The 24373-nt window shown below is 40.7% G+C and overlaps 1 protein-coding gene across 2 annotated transcripts in view; it reads left to right on the forward strand.

Annotated features, from left to right (window-relative positions):
• The window catches only part of LOC140739492 (slit homolog 3 protein-like), a 611537-nt gene that overhangs the window by 499778 nt on the left and 87386 nt on the right, over window positions 1-24373 (forward strand). For both annotated transcript variants that reach the window (XM_073067845.1, XM_073067846.1), the window contains 5 exons: window positions 6234-6384; window positions 7550-7624; window positions 19181-19324; window positions 19567-19710; window positions 22179-22342. In XM_073067845.1, the coding sequence (XP_072923946.1) occupies window positions 6234-6384; window positions 7550-7624; window positions 19181-19324; window positions 19567-19710; window positions 22179-22342 (678 nt within the window). The remainder of the gene's footprint in view (window positions 1-6233; window positions 6385-7549; window positions 7625-19180; window positions 19325-19566; window positions 19711-22178; window positions 22343-24373) is intronic.

Here is a 24373-nt window from a genome sequence, read left to right on the forward strand (position 1 = left end):
GGATATTAATGGTATTGAGAAATGTGGGAATAGTGCAGGAAAATGAGGTTTGAGGTAAAAGATTTGGCATGGTTCTGCTGAAAGGTAGAGCAGGCTTAATGGGCCGCATGTCCTCCTCTTGCTTCTCTTTCTTATGTTCCTATGTTCCCCTTACAAGTTAAGTGTGTTTATCAGTGCTGATGCAGTTGTCTACATTATGTCTACAGTACAGAACATATTTTTGTGATGGTCAACATAACAGTTCAAAATTGAACTGAAATAAGCAGAATTTGGCATCAACTGGAAGGGAAGAGTTGTACGTGAGGAAAAATAGCAAAATGTTTGTTCTTATACCAGTCCGGTGATACAGCCTGATGCATCGTTAGACTGCCCACCATCATAACTGTTCCACAGCCAGCTCCCAGTCATGCAGTCACAAGACACTGCTCTAGCCAAGTTAGAGTGGAAATTCCTCAGCATGTAATCAAAGCAATCAAGCAAGGAGACCTTAAGATCCTCCATGGTTCAAATGTAGTGCTTTCCCTTCTTGAGCCAGGACTCCTTCTGGATAGTTGACCACAGGCATGAAGGCTGCTACTCTAACATGGTGCTCAGAAAATGCTGCGGTGTCGACTTTTGGGTAAAGAGAGATTCCAGCTATTTTCACTGCAGGATGCAAAAACATCTCCTGCAATTATTTTGAAGGACAGCAGAGAGATCGTGCCTAGTATCTTGGGCAAAATGGATCCTTCAATCACCCTCATGAAAATTTAATTTCTGCTCATTATTTTGTTTTTTTTTGTAGCAACTCGGTATACAAAAGTTGTCTGGCTCTTTTGCTACATTAAACCCAATGACTATATGTCTAAAAGTACTTTATTGTCTCTAAGGTGCTTTGGGACATCCTACGATTAAATAAAATCCTATGTAAACACCAGTCTTTCCTGGGAGTTACGTGAGAGTACTGGTTAGGGGAAAAATGTATTGGAGATGTTTAAAATCATAAGGGATTTTTATGGAGTGGTTAGGGAGAAACTGTTTTAATAAGCCAAAGAAAAAGTATCCAGAGGTCACAAGTTTAAAATAATTGGCAAACAAAACATATCAGAGTATACTGAGATTTTATTTTTTGCCTAGTGTGTTTTTAATGATCTGAATACACGACTGCAGGTGGTACTAGAAGCAGAATCAGTGGTGCTCTTGAAGGGAATTGAATAAGTTTGTAGGATTACAAAAATTGAGTAGAAAAGTGGGACAAATTGGATAACTTTCTCAAAGACCTAGCACAGGCTTTGACGTGCGGGAAGTGGCTTTTTTCAATGTTTCTTGTTTTTATGAAATCATCTTTTTAAACGTTTCATATTGTAACAATTTGCTTGCTTCATAACTCAAACACTGATTCCCAATTTGTTGGTTAGTGATCCCACGTCTGGATATAGTTTTGGTTGCTCTTTTCTCTCTTTCTCCAGTGACCCATTACAAGTGGCAATCAAAAGAGAAAAAACAATTATGTTTGTGTTTTCTCTTCACAAGATTACCCGTAAAAAGTTCTACATATTGCTGTCAGATACGATAGGGCTGTGTAGCACAGAAGCAGGCCCTTTAGCATACCGTGTCCTTGCTCATCGGCGAGCATCAGTCTGTGCTGTCCCATTCAGCACCACGTGCTCTACTGCCTTCTATGACTTGGTGATTCAGGTGTTTGATCAGATACTTCTTAAATGTTATGAGACTACCTGCCTCCACCACCCATTCAGGCATTGCATTTCAAACACCATCCATTGAAAAATCCTTTCTCAAAAGCTCACTACAGTCAACCTCCCACTATTCAGGACGTGTACTTAGCCAGGTGTGTAAAAAGGGCCCAAAGGATCACTGGGGACCTGAGTCACCCAAACCACAAACTGTTCTAGCTTCTCCCATGCAGGAAATGGTACCACAGCATAAAAACCAGGACCAATAGATTCCAGGACAGCTTCTTCCACCAGGATATCAGACTGATGAATTCATGCTGATACAATTGTATTTCTATGTTATATTGACTGTCCTGTTGTACATACTATTTATTACAAATTACTATAAATTGCACATTGCACATTTAGACAGACATAATATAAAGATTTTTACTCATGTATATGAAGGATGTAAGTAATAAAGTCAATTCAATTCATTAACCTCTTTCTCTTTACCCCAGACTTACGTCTTTTGTTATGATCACCTATGCCATTGGGAAAAGTTTGCTACTATCTACTGTATCTAAGGACTTTATGGCTCTGCATACCTCAGTCAGTTAATAGCCTCTTCCACTGCAAGAAAAAGTAACCCAGCCTATCTAGTCTATTCTCATAACTAAAACATTCCATCCTAGATAATGTTGAAACTCTTTCGCGCCCTGTTCAGTGCAATCATGCTCTTTCTAAGATGCGGCTACTAGAACTGAACACAGTGCTTCAGTTGTGTTGCCTAGAAATATATCATGATATCCACTCACCATTCAAGCATATTAACTGCCACCACTGGAATGTTCACTCGTGTGCAAACTGGTTGGGTTGAATTGTTCTCCGATCTTGGTTAACTTACTTGCAAACATTTCATCACCGTACGACGAGACATCATCAGCGCACTGTTAATTGTGATGTATCCTCTGAATGCTTGGCCATTTATACTTATCAATGAGCTGCTTGGTCATCACTACAGAAGATCAATTTTGATACAGGAGCCAATGCGGGCAAAATTCTAGACCACAATTCACGAAGTTTGCCATACAACCAATCAGCAACGAGAGCCCCTCCCCACATCACAATTGAGTTTCCACAATAACAGCCAAGCAGCTGATTGAGAAGAGTATATAAAAGCCAAGCACTCGCAGGATACTCCACAATTAACAGCGCATTGATGATGTCTTCTCGTTTGGTAACAAAACATTCACAAATAAATTGGCAACATCGGAGAACAAGGCAACCCAACCATCAATCACTCAAGCTACACATTTTCCAAATTATTTCTAGTGCGTAAACGTCTCTGTACTAATCAGATCTGGTTAAGAGTGAATCAGTTCAGAGCTGGTTTCCATGGTGAGGTCAGATTCCTTTCTATCTGCAGTTGATCAGTGCTGGCTCTGCTGGTTCTAGACCAAAGCTGAATTGATCTGTGTCATGTTCAATATCATTTATCGGTTATTCAATTTGAATTAATCATTCCTGTACTGGATCACTGTTGCTTATTCCTGCGTTACTGAACTCATACAGAGCCTTGCTCATTTTGTGCCGTAGGTACCTCACCTGGAAACTAGTTTCATCTGAATCCACTGCGGTGGGATGAAATCTTCAAAACAATTATTGGTCTGGACAGCCTTGCTTCATCTCCATGGCAAAAAAAACTGTCCTTAATTTTAAATTAACTGAACATTACAAAAAGATGCCACAAGATGACGCAAGGGATATATGGTACAGACATTAAACAGATAGCCCTCACAGGGCTGGACCGGAGGCAAGGAAGAGGGAGCTTTGTTCTGCATTGAGCTGGGACCTAGTTTGCTTTGAAGCTGTTGCTAGGAACTTGAAATTAGTGGAGCTCCATTTACCCACATTATCATCCTGTATGCAATGAACACAACAGATAGGGATTAGATTAATTCTGTCTTGAAGTTACAATGAGGCAAATAACAGATGCTTTTACTGTAACGTTGCTGCACCTGCAGTCTCTTATGTTTTCCAGATGTCCAAAATAGAACAATTGGGGTTTAAAATAAATGTAGTTTTGGAAGCTCCTGGCTGGTGCCATGAACACACTACATGTAACATTAGCATCCCAGACAATGATTTTATCTCCTGGGAACAGAGATTTTTTTTTCTCTTTTTACCAAAAGCTTGCTGACTCCTTCCGTATGTGTCTTCTTTTCTCTGGTTCAAGCTGAGGAACTTGGATTAAACGAATGGCAGACTGAAATGCATTTGAATTTCTCTCTGGGTTGGAACGAGATCATGGATTTAAGGAAGAATGGTAAACGGGCCATAGCCCTCCATTTCCTTCAAGTCTGTTTAATTATCCCAACTTCTCTTAAAGACTGAAGTCAAACCAGCATCTATCAGTTTGCTTCGCTGTTTGTTCCAAACTCGCACCACCCTCTGAGTGAAGAAGCAGGTTCCCCTTAAATATTTCGCCTTTCACACTTAACCTTTAACCTCTAGTTGTAGTTTCACCCAACCTTAGTGGAAAAGCCTGCTTGCATTAACCCTATCTATACCCTTCATAATTTTGCATCATCCATCAAATCTCCTCTCATTCACCTACACCCCACAGAATAAAGTCCTAACCTATTCAAACATTCCCTTTTATATATTAATTCAAGCGATGCAGGCTTCTCAGGCTGAGCCACCATTTAATTGCCCATCTGTACTTGCACCTCTGACTTTTTGAAATTCCGGACAGTATAGCTTGGTCTGCTTAAGCTCTCCCGACAGGACAAAGACACCTTCCCAGGAATAAATCTTTGTTGCTTTCATTCAATTAAAGAGAAACACAGGAACTATGCATAAATCTCCAGATGTTGTCTCACCAGAGCCCTGTATAACTTGAACAAAAAATTTCCGACTCTTCCGGTCAAATCCACTTTTAAGCAATTAATTTCCTGATCCATATTTTCTGCAGTCATTTGCAGTTATTGATTGTCAGGGGATGTTGTGAGGAAGGCATAGTTTCTAGATGATCTATCTTCTGTCGATGTTTAGTATATGGCCCATCGTCTGATTCTTCAGGGAAGCAGCCAATGGTGGCTTGGAGTTTGGCCTCTGAATGTGCACATAGGCATGCTTCAACTTTGTACTTACGTTTAGGATGGTGTGGGTTCTGCAGTGATGAGGGAAGAAGACTGAATCATTTGCTGGTCATCCTTAGATAGATTTAACTAGTGGTGGACATTTGTTGGAAGTATTGCAGGAAGAATCGTTGCTGAGTTGTCATGGTTTTAGTTGACCTCATTCTGTTCAGGGATTGTGTCTGCAGACAGTAGTGAACCAGCTGGTAAAGATCAACATGTATGTAGCAGGCACAGAAGGATGATTTATTTCTGATAGCCAATTTTGAGAAGGATTTCCTTAAGGAGCTTTGCTTGTGCTTAGTGCTAGAGATCACAGGGCAGGGAAGTGTTATCAAAGTGACATCCTGTAGTCGGTACATTCTACAGTCACAGAAAATTGGTCATGACGTAAGCAGATGTCGAATTCAGTGGCAAATGTAAATTCAGTGGAGCAGTCAATCTTGTAGTTTTCCACTAGAATTGTCCATGATGAGAATTGAATTTATAATCTCTGGGCTCCCAGTACAGGCATGGATCTCTTGCTTTAAGTGCAGCAGAAAGAAGGACCAGACTGTGAACAAACAACAGGAAGACCAAATCCCACTTCTTAATCATTCTGACATTTCAGCTCAATTAAGATCACAGGAGTGGAGATATCATGCATAAACATGTCTAGAGCTAAGACATGAACCAGAACAAGGCTGAGGTCACAGAAAGGGCTTTTCATATCTGCTGAATACTCAATGGACATTTTTTTCAATGCCAACTTATGATCAACTATGAGGAGATGTCAGTGTAATCTGCAGGAATGTTTCAGCCAATTTCTTCTCTCCCATCACTAAGCATGGTGTGCAGAGATGATTGCACTGCGTTGAATTGTGGTATAGCCTGAATGGACCAATCAGTTTTCACCAGTCTGTTACTTATTATAAGTTCATATGTGTTTGCAGAGTTGCCATTTGATCATGGATGGACGTAGATGCTAGTTACATTCCATCTCACAGCTTTAGTGATCTGCCTCACTACGCAGCCATGGCAGTCTGGGTGGATATTCTTTAGATGTGCTTAGTAGTAGTGTGATCATTTGAGTCGAGTATGATGTTCTCCTGAAAGGTTGTCTATTGGTTGTCCTCATGTGGCCATAGAGACCAATCCATATCCACATATTCTGGATTTAATCCGGGATGGTAGGGTGGTCTTCTGTGATGGGGAATGCCTGTACATACTTTGTTTAACATGTGGCGGGGTGGGGTATCCCTTGACAGATCGGGGTCAGGGTTGAGTAGCATGGAATACCAGATCCTTCAGAGATGCAGCTTTCCTCAGCCTTCACTGCCTTTTGGATATGTTAATACACCAGGAAAATATATGGAGGTCCCAGCAAGGCAAATTTACATAGGAATGAGGAACATTATCAGTAATAATCCTAATTAGTTCTGCTCACTATTGTGCGCAGGCTCAGAGGACTACCGAACTAAGCTAAGCAGCGACTGCTTCATGGACCTGGTCTGTCCTGAGAAATGCCGCTGTGAAGGCACCGTTGTGGACTGCTCCAATCAGAAACTCTCCAGGATCCCCAATCATCTCCCGGAGTACACTACTGAGCTGTAAGTCTGACTGTGAGGTCAACCCCCCCTCAAACTTTCAACTAAACAATAACTTCTTTGTAAAGTTGCATTCTTTTCTCATCGATAAAAAAACAAATACTAACTGTTGAAATCTGATTGGTTTGGGGACAAAATTGAAGGGCTGCAGATACAATGTCAGTGCATCGTGAAACATTATCGTCATTGTACCATGTGAACAGAACCTTGTGGTTTCATCTGAAGGTGTCTGCCATTGATGCTAACCAAACCACAGTCAGGATTGCTACTGTTAACTTCATGTCCCCTGTACAGAGAGGGGAAAAGCAACAATGAGTGGAGCCACAAGATGTCTGAAGCAAGGAGTAACTCAGTAAGTCAGTCAGCTTCGATGTAGGGACATGGACAGTCAGTATTTTGCATCAACCTTCGTCTGCCAAGCTCATTAAGCTCCTCCACCTCCTTTGAGCAACAATGAGTTCTGCTTCCAATTCCATTCCACCGACGAGCCCTGGATAGTCTACCTGCATAATCCCTGGATAAGGAAAACATGCAAACTCACATATGAGCCACCTAGTAGCAAATATCCTGCCAATGATTGCATGCAGAAATAGCTCATACTAACAAAGTAAAACCCTCACTTTCAGGGAGGCATGCGTGAGAACTAAAGGTAAATGGAAAACTAAAAGTTGAGAGCAGAGATTATTTTGAGATTGGGTTGATAGTGACTCTGCTCAGGAAATCAGATCAACAAAGTCTCCACCCCATTCGCCCATTTCCCTACATTGATGCTGACTGACTTACTGAAGTTCCTGAGTGTGCATTGTGATTCAACTGCACCATGTGAGTACCTGTTTAAATTATTGAGGAGATTTCATGAAGCACAGTCATTGCAAGTTTAGTGAAAAAGACCACTGGACAGATCTCAAATTCTGTGTGATAACAAAGTAATAACGGTGTTTTCAAAGGTGAAAAAAATGGAAAATGCTTGAACAGAGGGTCCAGAACACAGATCAAAAAATGCTGATAAAGATTGAATGCCATTTTTTATGTAACTTCTTTGTGCAAAATTTTAACTTGCAGCTGACTTTCTTCACCCTTTGTTAATCATTCTACTAGTGTTTTTGTTCACAATTCTTTGGCACATCAAGTCATTATCCCTTGAATTGTTTCCTTTTGATTTGTTTAGGCGGTTGAATGATAATGAATTGACTGTCCTGGAGGCAACTGGCATCTTCAAGAAACTTCCCAACCTCCGGAAAATGTAAGTTTATCAAATCAGTGCACCAGTCTCGAGTTTTCTGTGGATCATAAATTGAAGAACCTCAGTAAGGATTTTCAAGGCTCACTTTCTAAAACAACTATCCTAATTCTTGGAGTGTCTGTGTACATTTCTGGTTGAAACAATACAGGAAGGATGTGATCGCAGTAGAGAGAGTGCAGAAGAGATTCATCAGGATGTTGACTGGAATGGAGGGCTGCAGTTTGAAGAAGAGGCTGAATAGACTGAGTTTATTCTCACTGGAATGTGGGAAGCTGAGGAGTGACTTTACTGAGATATTCTTTAATGAGATGATAACTGAGGGTCATAGTAAGGATAAGTAGTAAGAGTCTTTCACAGTGAGTGGGATAGTCTGGAACTGGAGGGCACAGATAAGAAGGGAGACATTTAAAGGTGATCTGTGGGGTAAATGTTCACAGAGAGGGTGGTTAATGTCTGGAATATGATGCTAGAGAAGTTGATAGATGTAGATACAATTATAATATTTAAATGGCATTTGGGTAGCTACATGGATAGGAAAGATGTTGAGGAACATGGCAGGCAGATGGGATGAGCAACAATAGCCTTCACAGCAGACATAGCATAGATGAGCTGGCCCTGGACCAGTTTCTGTGATGTACAATTTAACGATTCTATAATTCAAATGATCAATAAAGAAATTTCTATCTGTTCACTGATGAGCAGTGTTTCAAGAAAAGTCTTTGTATTTTCCCCATCAATGACCTAGGGTTTTGGTTATCTTATGCTGGAATTATTCCAATTGAACAGCATAGTAAAATAACACTTGTGTTAAGGTTATTGTGATCTTTTTTCTTCAATTTCTGCCTTTTTGCCAAGGAAATATGGCATCTGCTAATCACCTGTCAGTGGCTATCTGGGCGAGTAGGTTAGCTAGCCAATCACTGGAAGTACAGTTCCATCTTTGAATGTGATTCACTGGGTGCATTGTATATCAACTAAAACGTAAACGTTTATTTTGAACATCATCAAATTATAGGTAAAGGAAATAAATCCATCCTACAATGAATAGATATCTTGCAGTAGTCATAAGGATCTTTTCCTGTTCTCAAAAGCTTTGTGTTATCACGGATGCTGTTATATTTCTAGGAGTTCTCTAGCTGTCAATTAACAGCCCGAGGCAGACTCTGTTCCCTTGTGCTTGGCAAACAGTCCCTTTCTGACATTCCATTAGCACTGAATTGTGTACCTGAGATTTACAGTTACCTCAATGAGGACAGTTTTGTGGATTATGCTGTGTTGTCTTCTCCCTTTGAAGAGAGCTAATATTAGAACACATTGTAGTACAATAATTTTTAGAATTAAGACATTTTAAAAAATAATTTAAATAGGGATTCTCCCCACCCAGCTGGTTTTTTTTTTTTGCCACACAGCATTGATATGGTTAATGTGGAGAAGATGGTCGGAGAGTCTAAGACCAGAGGACACAGCCTCAGAATAGAGGGGTGTCCTTTTAGAATGGAGGTGAGGAGGAGTTTCTTTAGCTATAGTATGGTGAATCTGTGGAATTCTTTGCCACAGACAGCTGTGGAGGCCAGATCTTTATGTATACTTAAGGCAAAGGTTAATAGCTTCTTGACTGGTCAGGATCTGAAGGGCTACAGAGAGAAGGCAGGAGATTGAGGCTGAGAGAAAAATTGGATCAGCCATGATGAAATGGCAGAGCAGACTCAGTGGGCCAAATGGCCTAATTCTGCTCCTATATCTTGTGGCCTGATGATGTATTCTGATTCTATAAATATCAATGCAAAGTATTAATTATAAATACTCATTATTTTCTTATTGTTATGTACAGCATCACCATTTTCAGTTTTCAAGTACCCCATATTGTCCTGACCATGTTTAATAATTTTCTGTTGGTTTTCATATACTCGTATGCTCCTTGCAGTTGCTCTTACATTAACATGGCCAATCTTTGTTGACTGTCTTACTTCCTCCAGATCCTGGGGTCTAAGCTGTTCTGCTTTTTTATATTTTATGTGATCTTTCGCTGTCCAGTTGTCATGTTTTGTTTTGTTCCACGATGTTAACTCTTGCATTTATGAAATTAAACTGGCACTCTATCACATTCACTTCTTTTGTTCAAATTGCTTTATTGATCTTCCATCACTTTTATCCATTAGTGACATTGCCCAGTTGACCGTATGTTTGCAATCATTGCAGATAGACAGTTGGAAAATACCTTAAGTCTATGAAGGAAAGATGAGCAAGTCAGTTATGCATCAATTACAATTTGACAGCCTGGCATCCAACTAAATACAAATTAATTTTCATTAAAAGATCTCACAACATTAGCTTCATACCCTTTTCATCATCAGGCAGGCATTGATTTTGTGATCAAAACAGGATTGAAACATTCCCGTAATGCTTCATACTTGCTATTCTTGATCTCTTAAATGTCAAGATAGCAATTCTGTTAACTTTTATTGTAACGGGAAGGTTTGCTTGTGCTGCACAGGGTTGGGGGTGGGAAGGCGTAAATTAGAATTGAAGGTGGATGGGAATCAAAGTGCCAGGTGCCAGAACAGGTTCTGGAGTGACTGTGGAGAAAAGTGTTGTTGAGTCTACAAACAAGGTCAGGATTTGAAAAGTTGAACTTGGTGGGACAAATGTTTTGAGCTGCATATATTTCAATGCAAGGAGCATTGTCGGAAAGGCTGATGAGCTTAGGCATGGATCAGCACATGGAATTATGACATTTGTGAGACTTGGTTGCAGGAGGAGCAGGCCCTGGCTTTTTGTTGTTTTGGGCATGATAGAGTGAGAGGGATTAGAGGGCGAGGAGTGACAGTACTTGACTGGGAAAACATCATGCCAGTGCTCAGTGAGGACAGACTAGAGAGCTCGTCTAGTGAGGCTTCATGGATAGAACTGAAGAATAAGAAAGATATGACCAAGTTAAAGCAATTATATTACAGACCTCCAAAAATTCCACAGGAGCAGATTTGTAGAGAGATTGCAGACTGTTGCAAGAAACATGAGGTTATGATAGGAGGTGATTTCAATTCTCCACATATTGACTGTGACTCTCATACTAGAAAACAGCTGGATGGGAAAGGGTTTGTCAAATGTGTTCAAAGAAGTTTCCTAAATTGGCACATTGAAGTCCCAACTCGAGAGAGTGTGATACTCGATCTCTTATTCGGGAATGCGACAGGGCAGGTGACTGAAATTTGTGATGGGGAACACTTTGTATCTAGTGATCATAATGCCATTAGTTTCCAGATAATTATGGAAGAGGATAGGTCCTGGGGTTGAGATTCTAAATTGGATAAGGGCCAATTTTGATGGTATCAGAAAGGATCTAGCAAGTATGGATTGGAACACTTGATTTCTGGCAAAGGTGTATTTGGTAAACAGGAGGCCTTCAAAAGCGAAATTTTGAGAGTACAGAGTATGTATGCTCCTGTCAGGACAAAAGGCAAGCATAACAGTTTTAGGGAACCTTGGTTTTCAAGAAATATTGAGGCTTTAGCTAATAAAAAGATGGAGGTGCATAGCAGATATGGGCAGGAAGGGGCAAATGTGGTACTTGAGCAGTATAATAAATGCAAAAGAACATTTAAGAAGGAAATTAGGAGGGCTAAAAGAAAGCATGAGGTTACCCGAGTAGACAAGGTGAACGAGAATGCTAAAGGCTTCCACAGATATATTAAGAGCAAAGGAATAGCAAGAGACATTATTGGTCCTCTTTAAGATCATAGTGGTAATCCATGCTGGAGCTGGAAGAGATATAGGAGATCCTAAAAAGGATTTTTTGCACCTGTAATTACCCAGGAGACGGACGCAGTCTATAGATATGATGAAATGGAGTAGCGAGGTTGTGGACCTTGTACACATTAGAGAGAATAAAGTCTTTGGTGTCTTGAGAAAAATTAGTGTGAATAAATCCACAGGGCCTGGCAAGATGTTCCCGCAGATCCAGTGGGAGGCTGGTGCAGAAACTTCAGGGGCTCTAGCAGAGATACTTAGCCACGGGTGAGGTGCCAGAGGAATAGAGGATAGCTAATGTTGTTCCTTATTAAGAAAGAATAAGCTGTGAAATTATAGGCCTGTGAGATTGATATCAGTAGTGGGAAAGGTATTGGAAGGTGTTCCAAGGGACCGGATATATAAGTATTTAGAAAGACGGACTGATTACATAGAAAAAACATAGCCACATAGAAAACCTACAGTACAATACAGGTCCTTCAGCAAAGCTGTGCCGAACATGTCCTTACCTTAGAAATTACCTAGGGTTACCCATAGCCCTCTATTTTTCTAAGGTCCATGTGCCTATCCAGGAGTCTCTTAAAAGATCCTATCATATCTGCCTCCACCACCGCTGCCGGCAGCCAATTCCACACACTCACCACTCTCTGCAAAAAAAATTACCCCTGACGTCTCCTCTGTACCTACTTCCAAGCACCTTAAAAATGTGTCCTCTTGTGCTAGCCATTTCAACCCTGGAAAAAGCCTCTGACTATCCAAACGATCAATGCCTCTCATCATCTTATCATCTCATCAACTTAATGCTGTCCAAAAGCTCCAGCGCATCCTCTTTCTTAAAATCTATACGCTCAAGCTTTTCAGTCTGCTGCAAGTCATCACTACAATCGCCAAGATCCTTTTCTGTAGAGAATAATGAAGCAAAGTATTCATTAAGTACCTCTGCTATCTCCTGTGGTTCCATACGCACTTTTCCACTGTCACACCTGATTGGTCCTATTCTCTCATGTCTTATCCTCCTGCTCTTCGCATACTTGTGGAATGCCTTGAGGTTTTCTATAATCCTTCCGCCAAGGCCTTCTCATGACCCCTTCTGGCTCTCCTAATTTCATTCTTAAGCTCTTTCCTGCTAGCCTTATAATCTTCTAGATCTCTATCATAACAAGGATGTTGTCGAGACTTGAAGACCTAAGTTCTAGGGAAAGATTGAATAGGACTTTATTCCCTAGAGCGTAGAAGACTGAGAAGAGATTTGTAGCTTTCTACAAAATTATGAGAGTTATAGATAGGGTAAATGCAAGCAGGCTTTTTCCACAGAGATTGGGCAAGACTACAACTAGGGGTCATGGCTTAAAGGTGTATTTGTGAAAAGTTTAAGGGGAACATACAGAGAACTTTTTCACTCAGAGGGTAGTGAAAGTGTAGAACAAGCTGCCAGCAGAAATAGTTGATCTGGGGTCGATTTCAACACTTAAGAGGAACATGGTATGAAGGACAATTGTCTGGGTGCAAGTCGATGGGACTAGGCAGATAAATGGCTTGGCACAGGTAGATGGGCCAAAGGGCCTGTTTCTGTGCTGTAGCTTTCTGTAATTCTCTGACTCTAACTCGTTTGATATAGAGGCTGACAAGCAAACTTACCAATATATGTACAAGTAATTAACTATATTAAACAGATGCTAGAAATATAATGAATATCAAGGCCATCTGGGCATGAACATTTTGCAAATCACATCCAATATGTAAATCTTCCCTCTAAAAGAGATGGATTAGATTAAGCTCAAAGGAAGAATGTTGATTGAATCAACGCACCAACTTCCTTTAAGACACAATCTGATCTCCATGTAAATGAAACAACTAATTCTTCTGGGCTACATACAGAGTGAGTCAGAATCTTATTAAATAGGACCCGACAAAATGGCATAAGTATTAACCCATCAATGTAAATCGTCAATGATTCTTTCTGAGCTGAAAATCCCTAACAGTGACACAGGAAAGTATTATATCCCATCCCAAAGCCCTCACCAAGACTTCAGTGCAGTTCAACACTGACGACATTGAAGACCCCTAATTATTTTCTGCATAATGTGATATTCATTTATCAATACAGGTGTCTCCCACTTTATGAATGTTTGCTTAATGCCACTTCGATTTTACAAAAGGCCTACTTCAGTAACTTGTTTTTGCATTACAAAGAGGATTTTCGCTTTTACAAAAATTTTTCCCATATAAATTAACGGTTCTTCGCTTTACGTCATTTCGGCTTAAGAAAGGTGTCATAGGAACACTCTACCTTTGTAAAGGAGGGGGGGACACCTCTATATCTTTGTTTAGGTCTTCAGCATTTGCTTAATTTAATGCAAACAGGGAGCTGGTGTCACAATTCCAAAGGCTTTCATGGATCTGTAGCAACAGTTGCTCCTCTTCAGGAACTGAATCCAAAACCAGATGTTGTGATACTGCACCTTTGCCTTTATTGGCAGCCTTGTTTGAAAGTTGGTAGGTTCAGGGCTGCTGCCATCTTCTGCAAGACCTTGGTGAGTCAACATGCCAAAGAAATATATCTTCCGGGCCCCTGTTGAGATTCTCACACCCCATTTCCACAGCACTGCTGAAAGTGATACCAAGTGCTACTGCATCATAATAAGGAGCATTTGGAGAAATCCCTGAACAAATTAAATACATTAAGAACAGGTTGAATATCCAAAAAAAAAGAATTCCAGGATATTGACTCTGGATCGATGACTCTTTGGTGTATCTGCTGTTGCTGCCTGCATGGTGGTGGGGTGGGTGGGGAGAGGGGTCGGTGCTTTAGCTGCATGGGTGGGTGGGGACTGGGGTCGGTGGTGAGTGGGGTCGGTGGTGAGTGGGGTCGGTGCTTTTGCTGCATGGGTGGGTGGGGACTGGGGGGGTCGGTGCTTCTGTTGCTGCCTCTGCGTAGGGAGTGGGCGGGGGCTTCGGGGCTTTGATGTTTCTGTCATTCATTCTATGGAGACACAGGCCTGGTTGAATCATTAGCCCGCAGTGTTTATGTTGAATATGAGGAAGCACAGACTGCGTTGCTGTTACTGTTTGGAAGTAAACCTCAGCAGGAATAGACACCTGCAAAACGCACGCACGCACACACACACACACACACACACACACACACACACACACACACACACACACACACACACACACACACACACACACACACACACACACACCCCCCCCCCCCCCCCCCCCCCCCCCGCTCCCCGGAGGAACTGAGCAGGTCAGGCCTCAGCAATGGAAATGAGTAAAGAGCCAATGTTACAGGCCTATAAAATAGTTAATCAGGAATAGACCTCTGTCAGTAGACATGTGAAAGGAAACGTAGGGTTTGCTGATCAGTGGAAGTTAACAATGTACACACTTTAGAGTTCAACCAAAGTGTTCTGATTTGCCTGGCCTGTATGATATTGGAAAGGATTTCACACTGATGGGACAGACATAAAATGGGGATAATACAGCTTTTAGTTAATAAACTTGTTGCCAAAATGTGTCAATACTGCACACATGATATTGAGCCACCTCACCATTTGGAATGACCACATTTCCAGGTACTGTGGTGGCATCTGTGTGGAATTTTCATGTGCTCCCTGCAATGCATTTTACCCCTCCTGCTGTGCTCTAGTTCCAACCAACATCCCAGGACAAGCCAGTAGATTAACTGTCCAGTGGAAATTGACCCTCGGTATGTGGCAGAGGAATCAAGGTGAAATGGTTGGCATGTGACAGAGAATATTGTACATTACAGGAAAATAACTGGAGGAAATGAGACTGATGGAATTTCTTTCAGTGGGTGAAATTATGTTTTGTCAGGAAATATGAAAAAAATAGGAAAATATAATTCAACCTAGTTCAGTCAGAGAGCACCTGCAGATCAAGGGCCTTTAACACCCAGAGCAGATACAAACAACCTGACAGCATCACGGCCACATGCTCCACCTGTTTCAATTAGTCGTTTCCTTTCAAATGCTTGCCAGCATTCTGAGAAAACCTGGAATATCATTAGATCTGGCAGCAGTGAGAGAGAAAAAAATAACATCAGGGATGATTCATAGAATACCTTTCTCTGAGTGAATAGTAAAAGAACGACATTGATGAATGTTAGGTAGATGGGAAAGAGCCAGAAATTAAAGAATTCAGGAAATTAATCATCAGGATATACCAAGGGCAGAACATGAGTTTCTACAAATAATGGATTACCACATGACAATGCCAAGTAGATGTGTTAATTTATGTAAATTTGCAAAGTTTATATATCCTCTCCACTCTTCACATTTGACTAAGGTGAAATGATTTTACTCTTCTAAGTCAGGCTTGTTTCAGATGCTAAAGGCTGTGAGAGCACTTTCACACATGGACAGATGGAGATGAAAGAAGTGGCTCAAAACATATTCCTTCATTTTTTTTTTGTGTGCAGACCTCCACGGAGTTGCCTGTAGCATTAAACAAGACTCTGGAGAAACTTAGCAGTCAGGCCGCATTTGTGAAGGAAGGTGAATGCTGACTGTCCGTTTCCCTCCGCGGGTGCTACCCGACCTGCAGAGTTCCTCCAGGGTGAAGTTTGTTGCCCCAGATTCCAGCATCTGCAAAAACCTGAGTCTCCATACCTGTAACATTGTGTAGCCACACAGCAACCCCCAGTTTAACAGCTCCTACTCAGCTTGCCTTGGTTCTTCGCTCCTGGTCAAGCATTTGTCCTTGCTCTGCCTCACATCCTCCTGTCACATTTCTCTCTGCCTTTTCTGCTTCTCCGTTCATTGTGCTCAAACAGTTTAAGCCATAATCCCAATGGGAAAGTGGAAAAACTTACCCTGTCCTGTCACTCCAATGTTTACTCACTCAGTTGCCTACTTAATTTTCCCAGATGCAGTTTTGCAAGTTTAGTTTAGACCTTAAGACAAAGAAAGAAGGAATTTCTAATTTTGAACTAATTTTAGAGCCTGCAGCTGGAGAAATTAAACAGGCCTTATAAGAGCAGCCATCAAGGGAGCTTATTAGATTTCTTTGGAGGAGGAGGAAATGGGCCTCAATGTCCAGATCATATTGGAGCCAAGATTCGGATTTTCATGTTCGTTCACAACGCTGCGGTTTTCAGTATTTGTAGAGCCAGGTTTCAATGTTGCGTGAAGCACTTGTCATTTGTACAGCCAGTTCATTCTCCACTGTGACGCGTCTAGGTCAGACAACCACACTGCTGTTTCACAGAAGCTAAAGTATCACCCAGAATCACACACTTTGGTATAGAAAGGGGCCATTCAGCCCATCAGGTCTCCTGGGAGAGCAGGCCCTACTCTCCCTTCTTCATAGTCTTGCTGATGATTATTTTTCTACAAGAACTCATCTAATTCCTCTTGCAACCCCTCTATCTCTACCATTTTACTGATTTTCCTATTTTTACAAATTGCAGGATCTTGTCTTCTGACCGGTTTTATTAACCCCTTCCCTCACTTTCCTTTCTTGCTCAGCTGCTACTTTATCCTCATGCTCAGTTTCACTCAGTTCTATTTCACACTTCATACAGCTGGTTAGTCACCCGCTGGTACACATTCTTGTATTGTGTCCATCCTATGTGGCGAGGGCTGTATCTAATTGGATCATTAAGGAACCCATTTAGAGTGAATCAATGACTGAGACTCATCAGCCTAGATAGGGGTGGAGGTCTGTAGGTAGGGGAGGATAAACCCAAGGAGTGTGTGTGTGCCTGAAATGGACCATGTTAATTTTACAGTGTTAGCTATTGCTTCTTACAGAGACCACTGTATCTGCAATAGACTCCTTACTGAGATCACTAAAATATCATGATCAGCTGAAGAAGCTGTTAAATGAGGTAACACAAGGGTCCTGACGAAGGGTCTTGGCCCGAAACGTTGACAGCGCTTCTCCCTATAGATGCTGCCTGACCTGCTGTGTTCCACCAGCATTTTGTGTGTGTTGCTGTTAAATGAGGTCGTCATTTCACCTCAATTGGCAGGTTAACCTGATGTTGAGTTGACAATGTTCCTATCCCTATGTAAATACACTTCTGCAGGAGAGAGGGATTTAAAATTACTCCTTGCATTACAAATGTTTTATGGATTAAGGCTTTCTTTAAGTATCAGTTACAATGTAAGTATTGTATCTGTTTTTTCATAGCAATTTGCAATGATTTTACGGTCTTCTTACAGATTGGACTTTACAGAAATTACATGGAGATATACTGTATATCACACTCATGAATCAAACGATGTTAAGACAAATTATTTCCTCTCCATATTACATCAGCTCCATAAGCTCCTTCCAACATCACAAATCCCAGTGGCACCGTGTGCTACATAGCTGTTTGGATCCAATGGTCTCACGTTTGATCCTTTGCTTGTGCCGAGCCAGTTGACTATATACTACAGTGGTCTCAAGCCTCTTTCATTCCTGTCTCCACCACCCCTTAGCTTTGTCCATTTCACATTGAAAAGGCGCTCGTGAATATATCAGGAGGTATACAGAATCAGACTTTGCCGTGTGCTTACTGCAGTCAAGTTATTTAGACTGGACATTGAGATGAAATACCTCTTCCCCCCACCCCCCCCCATTAGAACCTTGTACTTCACTGTGTTGCCAAGACAACACAGATTGTTAGTGCTGCAATTATTATTGGGATGCTCATGGTAACACTAAACATCAGAAGAGCATGGATTTGAGACGGAAGGTTATGGATTGACTTTGTTTTATAGGTTATAAATGAATTTTCCAATTACTGCAGCTCAATTTGGAAAACATGCAAGCTGCTGGCTCTATAATAGCAGGTGTCTTGTTTAAAGGCCTTCTCTCTAATACAATCTTAACTCATTCTGGCTGTTGATAAATTACCTAATGCAATAAAAAGCTAAACATTATGAGTGTGCCTGCTGACCAAAGCATCAACACATTTCCTCCTGCCTCTCTCAGTAATATACTTATTACACAGCTTTTCGATTCATACTGAATGTGGAATTGGTGCCCCAATGCTTGTCTATATATGCATCCATGTGGATCATGTATATTCTTTGTGCTTATGTTCCTTTTATGCTATTATCTGTATGTCACTTGTATTATCATATTTCCTTGTATAGTTCCTTGTGTTTACATAAACATGCCACAACAGACTATCCTTGCTGATTCTGAGCACAGGCAATTCCAACCTAATGGAGGTTAGGCAGGTTAGGACATTTGCTGCCTCTTTCATTAATGTGCTGGAAAAATACAACTTGCACCAAGCTGACGTGTCCACTTTCTCCACCATCCATCCTCGTAAATGTTTCGAGGTGGATTGCCCGATTAGTGCTGGATTCTCAGCAGATTTGCGTTGTTGATCAACAACCTCTGGGAGGCTACCCAACGTGGACCCTGAATAGTCGTCAGTGAATAAAAACTCCACTCCAACTTCAGGCATTAGGCTGAAAAGGACTGGAAACAAGACTGCAGACCAAACAGAACAGAGTGCCCTGGCATTGTTAGATCACAATATTGTCCATCTCATTAATAAACTGATCACAATTATAATTCAGTATGCCTCTACTTCAATTAAAATGTAATTTAACAATTTAAGAATGGTTTATAGATTTCTTCATTTTTCATTAACTCATTGTTAAATGCTGCTTTCATTAAATCCCTTCATTTTCCAATTTATTGTAAGGCTAATTATAAATCAATTTTTGTTGAATGATCTTATCAAAAATGCTTTAGTGAGGGGAAAATCCTATCTACATATACTTGTGCAGTGGTAGTTTGTTTTCTAGAAGTAATTGTTTTACTGTCTCTCATTAGAAACCTGAGTAACAATAAGATCCAAGATATTCGAGAGGGAGCATTTGAAGGGGCATCAGGAGTGCTGGAATTGCTACTGACTGGAAATGAGCTGGAAATGGTCCACAGCCGAATGTTTTCTGGTCTCTCTGGGCTCAAGACACTGTAAGTATACAGCATGATAACCCACTATGATGTCCAACTTGGACACAGTTTACAGTTGCACCTGGAAAGGCCACGGTGATATTGTCAGTGCTTCGTAATTGATGGCACAATATCCTCAGCACTTCTGTAGGGTATAATTATTCATTAATATTTTATTGGGAAATGTTTGTTGAAAACTGTGCACTTCTGGTTGTTACTGGCTGAAAGTGTCAAATTTTCTTCCTTATTAACTAATGTTGCAGGATGCTACGGAACAACAGGATCAGCTGTGTCAATAACGACACGTTTACTGGCCTTACCTCAGTCCGCCTGCTGTCACTCTACGACAACCGAGTCACCACCATCACTCCTGGAGCATTCAACACCCTCCATTCTCTCTCAACCATGTAAGATCTACTTTGATCTCGGTATTTTATTCCGAATCTGCGTTGATGATAACCTGTTCCAACTTGACCATTGCTTCTTGTTTGACCTTCATAAGCACCCCACATCCATCTCCACTAGACCATTTCTTTTCAGGTTATCTTGCCCATTTATTTTTTATGTAGGCTACTTAATTTTGACTTTGAACCACAGAACATCAGAACAGAATCAATAGACTTAAAATTAGATCGTGCAATTAGAAAGCTTTTGGCACATTGACCTTCATAAATAAAAGTACTGAGTACTGGAGATGGGATGTTATGTTGAAGTTGTATAAGACATTGGTGAGGTCTAATTTGGAGTGTTGTGTGCTGTTTTGGTCACCTACCTACAAGAAAGATGCAAATAAGATTGAAAGAGTAGAAAGAAAACTTATGAGGATGTTGCCAGGACTGGAGAACCTGAGTTAAAAGGAAGGGTTGACTAGGCTAGGATATTATTCCTTGGAATATAGAGAGATTTGATAGAGGTACAGTATACACACTTATGAGGGGTAATTATAGGGTAAATGCAAGCAGGCTTTTTCCACTGAGGTTGGGTGGGACTACAACCAGAGGTCATGGGTTAATGGTGAAAGGTGAGAAGTTTAAGGGGAACATAAAAGGAAACTCAGAGGACTGTGAGAGCGTGGAATGAGCTGCCAGCTCAACTGGTGCATTGAGCTCGGTTTCGATGTTTAAGAGAGGATTGTATAGGTACATTAATGATAGGGATTTGTGGGCTATGGTCCCCGGTGTAGGTCGATGGGAGTAGGCAGTTTAAGTAGTTTAGCATGGAACAGATGGGCCGAAGGGCTTGTTTCACTGCTGTACTTCTCTATGACTCTAGGACTATTAAGACTTCTGTGTTCAATATTTTCTGATTTGATATGGTGCTTATGGAGAATATTTCCCCATATGAATGACTCTGGAATTAGCTTCTAAGAATATAAAATGGTTGATAATACGTTCAATAGAAATTCAGGAAAAAATCCTTTGTCCAAGGAGAGACAGGAGCATAAAACCACCTACTGGAAACAGCAGCTGGAGCAAGAACCTGTTCCATCCAGGTAAGTAAATGAAATTAAAGGAAAAAGAACATAATGTAAACCTGAAGAGATACAGATGGTGGAAGAAGGATCATGTGGAATAATTTGAGCCGAATACTTGTTCCCCTACTGTGTGAATTTGATATAATTTAGTGATTCATGAAAAATGGAAAATATTTAGAATTGGGTTTGAGTTTATGGCATGTTGATTCTCTCCTGTTTCAACAAGATAATGATCGAAGAAGGGATCTTAAGTTATGAGACTAAACTCATAAAATGAATTTACCTTTTAAGTAAAATGTATTAAGTTCTGCAGAGGCCTGAGGTCAGAGCGATGTATTTGTAAAGAATATGATTGGAAAATCTATCTTTGTGCCATTCATAAGGAACAAGTAATTTTAGCAAATTTGTAAAGAATATTCACTTCCAGAAAATGCAGAAATTATTGTTCTAATGGACACATCGACAAAGTGCTCCCTGGGCTGTTCTGTGTTCTTGTAATTTGCTCTTCATTAGGGTTAATAGTATATTATCAAAGTGACATCTCAGATAAAAGTTACAGATTAAAACCTAGTATTGAGAAGTCAGTGAAACATTCAGTCATATCAAAGTATTTCTGAGAGGACAATACCCAGTTTTATGTGAAAGAAATGTTGGGGGAACGAAATGATTATACACTCAGTGGGAACTTTAATATGTACACCTGTACACCTGCTCGTTACCAAATCAGCCAATCATGTGGCAGCAACTCAAAGCATAAAATCACGCAGACATGGTGAAGAGGTTCACTTGTTGTTCAGACCCAACATCAGAATGGGGAAGAAACGTGATCTAAGTGACTTTGACCATGGAATGATTGTTGATGCCTGACAGTGTGGTTTGAGTACCATAGAAATTGCTAATCTTTTGGGATTTTCATGCACAACTCTCTCTAGAGTTTACAGAGTATTGTGGAAAAATAAACAAAACAAAAAATGGCAGTTCTGTCGGAGTAAACCCCTTGTTAATCAGAGAGATTCGAGGAAAATGGACAGACTGGTTCAAGCTGACAGGAAGGTGACAGTAACTCAGATAATCATGCATTACTACAGTGGTGTGCAGAAGAGCATATCTGAACACAAAACACAACTTTATTTAGGTGCAGGAGGTAGCTAATAATGTGGCCGATGTGTGTAATTGAGTTATATCTCTATTATACTTCTTTTCTTAGTGAATCCACAGATAGGATGGCTACATGGATTAGAATGGTTTACAGGTGTATGAGTTAAAGTCAGTCGAATAAGGATTAGCACAGATAAGCCATCTTGTTTGGCAAGGAAAAGTTGGACTGAATCCATGTTTCTGTGCTGTGTTACTCTACAAATCTATGAATTTATTAATTCCCATTTTGCTGGTCTTCCACAGAAACCTACTGGCCAATCCTTTCAACTGTAACTGTCACCTGGCCTGGTTGGGAAGGTGGCTGAGGAGGAGAAGGATTGTCAGTGGAAACCCGCGTTGTCAAAAACCATCCTTCCTGAAGGAGATCCCAATTCAGGATGTGGCTGTTCAGGATTTCACCTGTGATGGTAAGGATTGCTGGGCTTTCTTCTGGGTTGGGGGATCATAGGCTGTGAGAAAAATGGTGAAAAATCATTAAACCTGAGGTAAAATGTTGCAATTGTAAATAAATATGTGGAACATGTATCAACTACCGAGATTCTATGAACATTGAAAAGGAGGAGTAAAATTAACCCATCTACTTTATAGCAAGCACACCAGTGTGGGACAGGGTTTAATTTGGTTATAGACACAGAGGCTTTAGATTTTGAAATCCAGAGCAAGGAACAATCTGTGGGAGGAACTCACTAGATCAACCAGTATCAGAGGGAGCGGGGCAGGGTGGGGAAGAGGAATTGCTGATCTGTTGGGTCAAAATCCTCCATCAGTACAATCCTTGCATCGCAAACTCATACATGAAAAATAGACGACCTGGCACATTAGAGAACACCACCTATGATAATAAAATTAAATTTTCTTCAAGAAATTAAGAGGAAAAATGGGAAGGGAAAATACTGACACAAATAAATAAAATTATAAAAGAAATAAACACTTGATATTGGTATTTCTACAATTCCCTGCTACAGAGGAATAAGGGAGCAACAATGTATATAGCCTCTGTGCAATTCCAGACCGTTAAACTTTCAGCTCACAAGGCCATCCTCTGAGAATTAACCTGTCACTTTCTTCAGACCCCTAGAAATCATGTATTTTACAGTCTAATCACCATGTGTTCCCAGTTATAAGTTTGTACTTTCAAGAGATAAATAGAGAGATTTTATCATCAGAATAAATATTTTCTATAATTGTGTTATGCTATACCAAAGTGGATTGCAAATGGTGTTTTTTTTTCCTTTAAAAATTCATTTGACATACTCATGCCTCTGATGTATTCTGTGATCTTGATTCTCAGCACAGCATGAGTAACGAGATTTGTATCTCCCAGTTGTTTACAGAAATTAAAACATATTACAAAAGCATCCTAGAACACGCTCACATTTTTATAAATTATGTTCAATGACTTGTTTTTTCTTCTGGATATTATCAGGAGGTTAAAGGTTGTCTTCTCTTTGATTCCTTTGTTCCTTTCCTTCCAGAGCAGCTATTAAATATAAAAATGCCTTTGATGTCCATTCCCGCCTGTTCCTATGCAACGCTACAGTAGTTTATTATCAGATGGTGCTCTACCGAGGAGCTTAAAGTCTAAATGGAAAAGGTCTCTAGACTGGCTTCACCACACAATGTGCTTGAAATTTTAAAACTACTTTGTCTTTGACAATTAATTTTAGCTAATGATTTCTACTTAGCTTTGGGTGGGTGGGGAAGATAATTCTTTTAAGTAAGGGACGAAAATTTCAATGAAGATTTATCAGAACGTTTAACAGGCTTTTAGGCGGACATTGAAATAGGCAAGGCATCTGGTCCTAATGCAGGCAGATTGGATTAGTGTTGATGGACAGTAAGTCTCACATGGATACGATGTGCTGAAGTGCTGATTTCTACGTGGTTCTGCTTTATGAGAAGAACAGTAAAGGTTGTGTTTTCTCTCATATGAACTTGATTGGTTTGGTGTGTATTTACATGTTATTTGCGTAGCCTCCAACCTGATGGCATGAACATCGATTTCTCTAACGTCCAATAACTTCCCCCCAACTCTTCCATTCCCCATTCTGATTCCCCTCCCACCCTTTCTCTTCTCCATCACCTCCATCTGGTTCCCCGCCTCCTTCCCTTTCTTCCTTAGTCCACTGTTCTCTCCTTTTATATTCCTCCTTCTTCAGCCCTTTATCTGTCCCACCCACCCCCTCTCTGGTTCTTAATTCATCCCTCCTCTCCCACCCACCCACCTTCCCCCTCATCTGGCCTCACCTATCATCTGCCAGCTTGTACTCCTTCCCCTCCCACCCCCATCTTTTTTATTCTAGCCACAACTACCATTTCCTTGAGCAGTTGCTTGGGACTGAAGATTGCATGCTACCATTCCACTTATGTGAGATCTGAGATGACTGATGTGACCTATGTATGGATCACACATCCTTTCACAGATGGGGCAGGAGATA

This window comes from Hemitrygon akajei, chromosome 15, assembly GCF_048418815.1.
Source record: "Hemitrygon akajei chromosome 15, sHemAka1.3, whole genome shotgun sequence".
Classification (NCBI taxonomy): domain Eukaryota; kingdom Metazoa; phylum Chordata; class Chondrichthyes; order Myliobatiformes; family Dasyatidae; genus Hemitrygon; species Hemitrygon akajei.